This window comes from Gnatocerus cornutus, chromosome 1 (genome assembly GCF_029298725.1).
Source record: "Gnatocerus cornutus isolate USDA-ARS CGAHR chromosome 1, icGnaCorn1.1, whole genome shotgun sequence".
NCBI lineage: Eukaryota > Metazoa > Arthropoda > Insecta > Coleoptera > Tenebrionidae > Gnatocerus > Gnatocerus cornutus.
This window is the reverse complement of record NC_142233.1, coordinates 18,712,750-18,722,790: the sequence shown is the minus strand read 5'-3', so window position 1 is coordinate 18,722,790 and position 10,041 is coordinate 18,712,750. Positions and strand designations below refer to the sequence as shown.

Genomic DNA, 10,041 nt, shown 5'->3' with positions numbered 1-10,041 from the left:
ACGCTTGGTTTTGGTTCACATAAGTTTTTTTTGACATAACGAAAAAATCCCTTCCAAATTTCTATGACCAAAAGTGTATCACCTCTGACGAAAATAGTACTATCGCAAAGTGAAATATTAACACTAAGTTTTGTCTAAATCTCCATTCCGTTATCATGGAATGGATGTTTAGCTAAAACGTGTGTTATCTAGCACAGAAACATGTTATCTGAAAATTATAATTACCTTGATGTCATTAATGCTTGATCAGTGCATATATAATTCCTGGATAACTACGTTGGTAGTTTATTAAGCTGACAAAAATTGCAGTGAGTGGTTTGTTTTGAGATCGATCAATATTTAAATTTGTCATGTAAGTAGAAATTAAATTATAATATAACGACCACATTGAGCTGAAAGTTGAAATTTAAACCTGCATACAAAATGTTGTTTGATTGTCCTCTATAGGTTTATTTAAATTAAAAATCTCAAAATTTTCTGTTCTAATTAAATCTGGGACTTTTACATCGATTTTTTATTAATATCGATTTTGCCAAAAAAACATCGATTTTTAATACATATATTTTTATTTTCGATGTATCATTAAAAATCGATGATTGCGGTTTCGATGTATGTATTTTATTTTACACTCTTGATTTTGGTTGTCAACGTATATTTTAGAATTTTGTTTATTTTTATTAATCTCGAATTTATTTTTTTTATGATTTATTTACTTATTATTTTGTTTGTTACTTAAGGTTTCTATTTATTTTTGTTGTTTTCGTATTTGTTTATTATGTTGTTGCTTTATTAAGAATTTTATTTACTTTTGTTTTTCACAACAAACTATGCTATATTGATTTTTTTATTTACTATTTTTTAAAATCGATGTTTTCTCCTATGTATTGGAGATCGATGTAATTGTGCTCTTGTTGAAATTGAGTTCAATATCGATTTTTTTTACTCGATGTTCCCAGATTTAGTTCTAATAGTAATAATTTTTATGACTTAGAGCACTATTTTATTAACACCACATTGGCAAGTAATCTAGACCAAAATTCAATATGTATATTGAAAAATAAAATCGTCACAAACGTCACATTTTAAAATTTACCAATCAGCGTGTAGGCTTTATTTAATTTTTTTTAAATCAATTGAAATTTTTATTTAGGTTATTCAAGGTTAAGTTGGTGAAATGTCATTCAATTATCAACTGTCATCAAATGAATTGTATTATTGTATAAATTTTATACTTTTGATCAGTAATTGACTGGAGTACAAACTCATAAAACAGTATATAAAGTGCAGCTCATTGCTATCAGTCCACTCTCTTGTGTAAATTTTCGAAAATTGTTGGGTGTAAATCAGGCTTTCAATTCCTTAGGGAGAAAATTAGGGAAAAATGGAATGTAGCGATTTTTGAGGTTAACACGCTGTCAAAGTTGAGTGTATTAATCAATAACTAATTAAAAATTAGTTGCAAAAGAATAATTTTAATAGAGATTTAACAAGTTTTAGCAATGTTGTGCAAGACGATTAGCTTCTACGCATGCTACAGTCGCGTCAAGGTCAAACACTTTTGGTGCCAACTGTTACAGATGAAAATCGCTAAGGGCTGCTGCCAACTTAACTTTTTAACGAGTGGACTGATAGTAATGAGCTCTGGTATAGTTCGTACAGGAAGAGATTTAATGACAGAAAAGTCACTAAATTTACGCGCAAAATTTAAAATAACAAAATGAGCCCACTCACTGTCAACCCAGTTCGCGTAGGAATTTAGTGTTTTTAGTGTATTTTGTAGCATAATTTGCTGCCAACCTATATGTCAACTGTCAAAATCTCTCAATCTCTCACGGGATACACTATACTGGAGCTCATTACTATAGGTCCACTTATTAAAAGTAGTTGGCAGCAGCCCCTCGCAATTTTTATCGGAAACAGTTGGCAGAAAAAGCGCTTGACCTTGAAGCAATTCTGGCATGCGTAAAAGTTAATCGTCCTGCGCAAGTTTGCCAAAACTTGTTAAATTCTTATTTAAATCTCTCTTTTGAAACTAACCTTTGATTAATTCTTAACTAATGTGAGGTTCATACACCAAACTTTGACAACGTGTTAACCTCAAAAGTCGTTATTCAATTTTCCCCTAAAGATTTGAAAGTCGGATTTACACCCAAGAATTTTAGAAAATTTACACAGAATATTGATAGCAATGAGCTGGGATTTACTTTAAAGAGCATCGGAAACAATTGAAAAACAATATTATAATGTAACTCTTATTTAAATCACCGAATCTAGTTTCATAAATAGCTATTTTAAATAAATAAAAAAACATTTCTTTCAGAACGCTAAAATCAGTTCTCAGTGGTACCACCTGTCTGCAACAACATGAAACCAATAAAGTCCCAAACTTGAGTATATTAATAAATCTGTAATTTTCACTCCGACTCTCAACAAGTACTCATAAACTTCCACGATTTATTAAATCTTGTGCTACTCAAAACTTTAAGATGTGACTTAATATTTTAATTAAACTGTCTCTGCTGAACCTTCCTTACGTTCGAAACATGAAACTTGTTTAATTAAATCCCTGTTTTCCTGTCATAAAATCAGGACGAAAATAGAAAAAGAATGTTGAAGTCCTTCCACGGGAGCGTGGCTCAGTTAGTTGTGCAACCATCCGGAAAATGGTAGCGAGTCTGGTAGTGACGTTCGATGTTCAATTGTTTGCGGGTGGGGCGTCGGTTTCTGCGTCGCGACGCTGTGTGTGACTGGGATTTATGACGTTTGAAGGGGACATGATATATTTGTTGGGATGATGACACTTATTAAATCGTTTGCTCTACTAATGCCTTTCAAGCTTGTGTTCGTGTTGGTGTTATAGCCGACATAATTCAGGGACATGGGCTGCATTGTGTTAACTTTTGGCATTAAAACGAATTCGTCACTTTAATCATAATAACCAAGCTGGAATTATCTCATACGTTTTAGTAAAAATTAATGATTATCTAGTTTTCAGAAAGCAATAAAAGAAAATTAAAAGTAATGAGAATTCAAGCTGACTGATTTTTGTAATCTTTTTTTTTATCTCTTACTGCACTTTAGTATTTTTGGCTGAAATAAACTTGACTCCAAATTCTTAATTATTAATTCACTAAGCTCACTGGTAATTTTGCCAATATAGAGGATGCGCAGGGTTGACATTTATTTTAGAAACAACATGCAGTCTCATCAAAAGTATAAAATAGAGATTTTATTTTAATTTGTTGATAGTAAAGCGCCCTGGATACATTTTTAATTCACTTAACTTAACAAAAAAAAAATTGGCCGCTAATTCTTAAACCATAGAAACCATGATTTTCGACCGATTAACAGGAACAAAAATGTACTTTTTAGACCTAGGGGGAAAAATTACGTCAGATGGCGCACGTCCAGAAGAAAGATCACTAAAGTCAAGCTTATTGCTATCAGCCCACTCTCCTGTGTAAATTTTCGAAAATTCTTGGGTGTAAATCCGGCTTTCTATTCTTTAGGGAAAAATTAGGGGAGAAGGTGGCCATTTTTGAGGTTAACATGTCAAAGTTGAGTGTATTAATCAATAATTAATTAAAAAATTGTCGCAAAAGAAAGGTTTCAACAGAGATTTAACAAGTTTTGCCAATCTTGCTTAAAACGATTAGCTTCTACGCATGCCACAGTTGCGTCAAGGTCAAACGCTTTCGCTGTCAACTGTTGGGGATAAAAATTGCTAGGGGTGCCAACTTAACTTTTTATTCGGTTCGATAGTAATGAGCTCTGGTATGGATAAAAACTTTAAGAAAGTCTTTAAAAAGTATAAATTACGTGGTTTAGGCAATGAAGGATAAAAATATTGTGTCAACGACAGCGCGATAATCCTTTTTCGGGCTTCAAAAGTGGCCGACATGGCTAAAACTCGGTTGATTCATATCTTCTTTCACCCCTGAAAACAGAAGTTTTAGCACCTTGGTTTACAAATTAGCATTTCTTTACTGAAAGTTAAAAATGCGAGAGGAAAATGACAAATAAGGGAGGAAAAATGATTATTCGACATTTTTCTTAATGACTACAAATGATGGAAATTTGAAATTTTGGGTATTTAAAGTATTTAAATTTTTGTGTCATTTCCGGTTATACCGAAAGTAGTTGTCAACTTGCTTATTTTGAATGGAACATTCATATACAGGGTGTTTTTGAAATACGCTACCAAAAATTAAACAAGGTCTTTGGCAACCTTAAGGAATCGAATTGACTTTTTTTTATTTTCTTCTAACTACAAAATAAAAACACTTTTTACCACTTACTTATAACATCACTGACGAAAATATTCACTTAAAACAAACAACTTTTTCATTGATGTCAAGCAATCAAGATTATATTCTTTAACCTAGTGGCGAACTGGAAATTTTGACCAAATATTCGATTAATTTTATGTCGAAAACGAAAAGACTTTTATATAAATTATTTTCGTAAATATTTGAAGAAAAAGTGACATTATGTTTCTAAGATATATAAGAAAACTCTGGTCTATTCAAAACCGCCACTTTAATTGGAAAATAATACTGGTACAAGCTGTCATTTGCGAGCAGTTAAATTTCGGTTACTTCAAAGTAAAGTTACTTTTTTATTCCAAATGGAAGACATATTTTTATCATAGATTCACAAGAAAACCCTGAATTTGTAATATGTAATACAAGGTGTTTATAAATGTTTCTAGCATCAAGGGTGGCTATAAAATGTCAAAGAAATTTGCCGCTCATTACAAATGTGGGTTTCGATTTTTCAACTGACATTTGAAGTTAACCTCAAACATGGAGCAAAGTAAAATTTGAGAAATAAACTGTTCTAGTTGTGGTTTAAAACCCGAAAATCAAAAACTTGGACACAAAACTGTAACTAAAACGTCATAGACGTAAGTAACATAAATAATTATCAAAATAGTTATATTCACTATAAAAACAAAGCGGCAAAATAGCGCACGGCAGGAATTCCAGAGCCACCCTTGATGCCAGAAACATTTATAAACACCTTGTATATGAGGTTTTAAAAAAGTTGGAAAAATAAAGGTATTTTTGTTTTACAACATTTTTGTTAAAAATAAATAGGTGACAATAAGCAAATAACTACTACTTCCATAACCGGAAGTGCCACAAAATTGTAAATATTTTTATTCAGTTGGTCTTATCCTCTTACTTTTGTTTTCAAAATTAATTTCAAATTTCGACCGTTTGTAGTATTTGAGATATATGTTGAATAACCTCATTGTGAACTATCCTGTATAAGTAAGTTGTATTAAATCTGGGAACATCGATTTTGAAAAATAGTAAATAACAAACTCAATAAAGCATAGTTTATTGTGAAAAACAAAAATAAATAAAATTCTTAATAAAGCAACAAAATAATAAACAAATACGAGAAAAACGAAAATAAATAAAAACTTTAAATGATAAACAAAATAATAAGTAAATAAATTATAAAAAAATAACAAATTCGAGATTAATAAGAATAAGCAAAACTCTAAAATATACGTTGAGAACCAACCAAACGAAATATCACCAAAATCAAGAGTGTAAAATAAAATACATACATCGAAACCGCAATCATCGATTTTTAATGATACATCGAAAATAAAAATATATGTATTAAAAATCGATGTTTTTTTGGCAAAATCGATGTAAAAGTCCCATTTAAGTTGTATTCTAGGTTGACCGCGCTTTGTCTCTTCTGGAACTAAGTTATTATAGTTATTAAAACCATAAATCTTGATTTAATAAACGTTTCATTTTGGGCATAAATTAAAGTAGACTTAAATATTCTACCTTGTCCTTATTAAAATGGTGAATGCGCCGCGTTATTTTATATTTTATTTATTTATTGTGTTTCTATACAGGCTGTCCCAAAACAGGCGTGCCAAAGTGTCGGTACGTTGTCAATTAGGGTCCCAGCAGCTCGGGAACAATATTTAAAAAAAAATATTTTCATAGAGCTTTCTAAGAGTAAATTTGGCAACATGATACGTAAGAATATTGAACAATTCTGTCAATTTTGTAGTTGGTGCACAAAAAGTACACAAGATGGCGCTGTATAAAAAACGTTTTAATATGACTTTAAAAATAGAAATATTGTCTTAATTGAGATAATAATTTAGGTAGATTCCACTTTTGTGATCAATCTTCATTACGGTAAAGTGATTTTAATTTATAAACGCATCTGAAGAGCAGACGATTTGGGCAATTTTTACCGCACGGCGTGTGTAAACGTCCAGGGCGCTTGTAAATCTAGTGTTTCCGAAGATGTCAATTGAATGTTAATTTGACGTTTACAATTCATGAGGCCGAAAAGGTTATTAGGTATAGTCCGTCCAACGAATAAATATATGACAGTTTTCTAACCAAATCTGCGCGATAAAAACTAGTACCAACAAGCGTCTAATTTAAAATAGTTGTCATGATGCTAATTTTAAAATTCATTATTTTTACTAAATTTACTGCTATAAATGGCTCCTATTACTTGATTATAGAAAGGGAATTAACAAACTAACTAATTCGGTGTTTTGTCATTAATTTGGTAGCGTAGAGAAAACCTCAAAAACCCTCAATTTTTACACACTTGAAAGCTGAGTGTCAGGTAAATCCTTCTGCCAGGAAATCGAAAGGCACACAAAACTTTATTAGCTGTCCAGTTGTTACAAATCTTTCATTATCAACATTCTAATTAGGAAACTTCGGTCAAGTTGACCAACAGATCTTGAATCTACTCATCATGAAACTTGCAAAAGACAATTTGCACAACAGAAAAACCGAAAAACAAGTAATTAGACACTATTTTAACAACAAAACTCAAGGAACAGTGCAAAAAGTGGATCTTAAAGTGGTCAAAAATTCCCCAAAAAGACGGAAAATTCTAGAGTATTTCAAGTTGCCATGTTTCATGCCATACAATTCAAATCATCCTATTTACTCGCTGAATTTATAGACTATCCGGTGAGAGATTGGGATATTTCGACAGTTGACATATAGGTTGGTAGCAAATTATGCTACAAAATACACTAAAAACACTAAATTCCTACGCGAAATGGGTTGACAAGGTTGTGAGTAACTGGGGTTATTTTGTTATTTTAAATTTCGCGCGTATGGTACACTTTTTATCGCGTAGATTTAGTGACTTTTCTGTCATTTAATCTCTCACCGTACAAACTATACTATAAAGTCCGTTTTTTTTTTAAAACCACCAACACCGCAATTTTCCTTTGCATTACAACCGGCAACGTTGCCTAGGGAGATTTTTGGTGAGAAAATAGTTGTCAAATTTTTGACATTTCTGAAAATTTCCGTTAAAAACGTTTCTTTTACACCCTGTTGGATTGCAAATCAAATGATTTAATAGTGAAAAACTCGGCACAGCCTGAAAGGCCGTTTTGTGTAATCAAATTGTCAATTAGGCAGCTAACCTATTTGATTTTATCACCAAAAAGTCACCATCGACGACGTTGCCGGTTGTAAAGTGGTGGGAGAGTGCGGTGTTGGCGGTTTTTTAATAAAAAAACGGACTTTACATTAAATCAAATGAGCAACAGTCGTCACATGCCCACGTCACCAGATTTTCTAAACTAAGAGCTTTAACAGTGTCCCTCTCTTTTATAGTCAATGTTTAATTTAAGACTACAAATAAAAAAGTCAGTTTTTCTCCGCGGTCCATCTACTTTCCCGTCGCCTCCGCCATATTTGCTCTTCCGTCAAAAAAAATGAATTTGTTTGATAAACTTCCAACTTCGCAGGATATCAATACTGGTCCTGTTCCTGCTAGGCGTGGTCAACTCAAGACACAGCGGTTACCATAGCAACAGTAACCTAAACCAACCAATGATAACGAAAACCCAAGAGCGTCACATCTGCGCCGAACTGTGTATGGTGGGGTTAGGAGGTGAGCCTTGCGGATACGGGTGCTCCGACTTGATTCCTGCAGGACTCCCGACGTTATCTCAGTCTGATTCTGAATACAAGCAGAGCAACGGCACGCGACACGACGCTTGTCCTTTGCTGTGCGAAAATCAACTCGGTTATCCTCTGTGCGGTTGTAATTATACGACACCGACGGCGCCTTTCTTCAAAGTGAACTTTCTGCAGATTTGCTGGCATTACTCTTGTAATTATAACTACGTCATTCACGGCTGCGACGAGTGTAGCTTTTACAAGACCATGATTGACGACGATAAGGCTTCCATCGAAGGCGTGAGTGCAAAGATATCAGGGTATACGTACGATTGGAATGCTTGGTGCATTGAAATGTGCAGAGCAGGAGATGGAGGAGCTGCATGTTATTGTGATCTTCTTCCTTTAGCTCTTGATGTGTAGCATGTTGCTAAAGTCGTTGGTTGGTATGACTGGCTTGACCAGTACCACCACGCCCTTGTTGTATTCTAATTTTAGCATTAGTTGCAGCCTATTAAGCAAATAGATGTACCTGGAGAATTCTAAAAATGTAAATACCAGAAAACAGACAAAATCGAGTCTTCCAAAAGTTGTATATAAAAGTAAGTGATTCTGTATTAGCGCAAATTTCATTGATTTCTAAAGGTATCCGATAGATCTAGAATAAGCATATCATTGTTGACTACTGATGAAATCTAGCTATGCTTCTATTGTAAATAAAAATTTTGTACTTTATCAAACTTCTTCCTACTTATGGTCAATAATTTCATTTAACTTGCTCTAGTTTTTCTATGATGTAGTGAAACTTACAACTGTAGGCTGCAATTGTACAAAATGATGTAATAGACTAGCAGATTTTTCGTTAAATATTACTATTTGTTAAACAATTTTATCAACTGTTGTGTAAAGACAATAACTATTTTAGGAGTTGTAAAGTTAAAATTAAAATGTGTATAACGTTGTTTTAGTGGATTGTAAATTCATGAGCAGAGTTGGGCTTTAATAAATGTTTTGTATTCCATGTTGCTGACCTTCGAATTTAAATCATTGTGATGATTCTTCCATAAAGCTTTTGGTTATGTTTTCATTGTGATGTTATGATAAAGTTATATCAAATTCCATATTGTATTTTTTTACATTAATAAATCCTAATGGCTTCCTCTCGACATAGACAATTTTATTTCATAATTTTAGAGCGTCTAAAAAGATCAAATTCAATAAAACTGTATTTGGTTAATACAACGTGCTTCTAGCATCAAGGGTGGCTATGAAACGTCAAAGAAATGTGCCGCTCATTACAAGTGTGGGTTTCGATTTGTCAACAGACATTTGCAGTTAACCTCAAACATGAAGCAAAGTAAGTTTTGAGAAATAAACTGTTCCAGTTGTAGTTTAAAACCTGAAAATCGAAAACTTGGGCACAAAACCGTAACTAAAACGTCATTGAAGTAAGTAACATCATAGATAATTTTCCTGATAGTTATATTCACTATGAAAACAAAGCGGCAAAATAGTGTACGACATGAATTCCAAAGCCACACTTGATGCTAGAAACATTTATAAACACCTTGTACGTAAATACCTACCTATTATTCTGGATTTTTTTGTTCTTCTCAAAAATTTGGGATATTTCCTCGTAATGTAAAATCTGATAACGTTTCTTGTCCTGTAAAACACGTTTTCTTTATCCTAAAACTCCAAAAAATGCACAAATTGATGCTTGTGTCCAAAGTAGTATTCAAGATACTCGGACCTTGACACATTTTAATAAAACTAAATTTAATTTTTCCTTCAGAGAATTTTTTGTAGGCGCCGAATTTAAAATGCAGCGCTTTGATTGGTCGTTCAGCAGAGCGAGTTAATGCTGATTTTTTTAAACCCTTACAATTCCTGCAGAATTACAAACAAGAAATAGCAATACATTTGTTTGTGTTAATTTCGATGTAGATTAGCAGGTATTTTATTACCTATATCTTTATGTTTTTTACCATTAAATTTTGCAGTTACTTAAAAAATGTCAATCCTGCTGATTTCGAAAATTGTTGCTTTGTAAATTGGTAAGTTGTCTGTTGGAAAAATACATACAGGGTGATTTTTAAAAAACGGCTGGCGTTGT

At 32.6% G+C, this 10,041-nt stretch overlaps 1 protein-coding gene across 1 annotated transcript; it reads left to right on the top strand.

Annotated features, from left to right (window-relative positions):
* Nucleotides 1-297: 297 nt before the first annotated feature.
* LOC148180763 (uncharacterized) lies at nucleotides 298-9,091 on the top strand. Its single transcript, XM_088041457.1, has 2 exons — nucleotides 298-352; nucleotides 7,772-9,091. Coding segments are annotated over exons 1-2 (579 nt in total). The 5' UTR covers nucleotides 298-350; the 3' UTR covers nucleotides 8,349-9,091.
* Nucleotides 9,092-10,041: the final 950 nt, after the last annotated feature.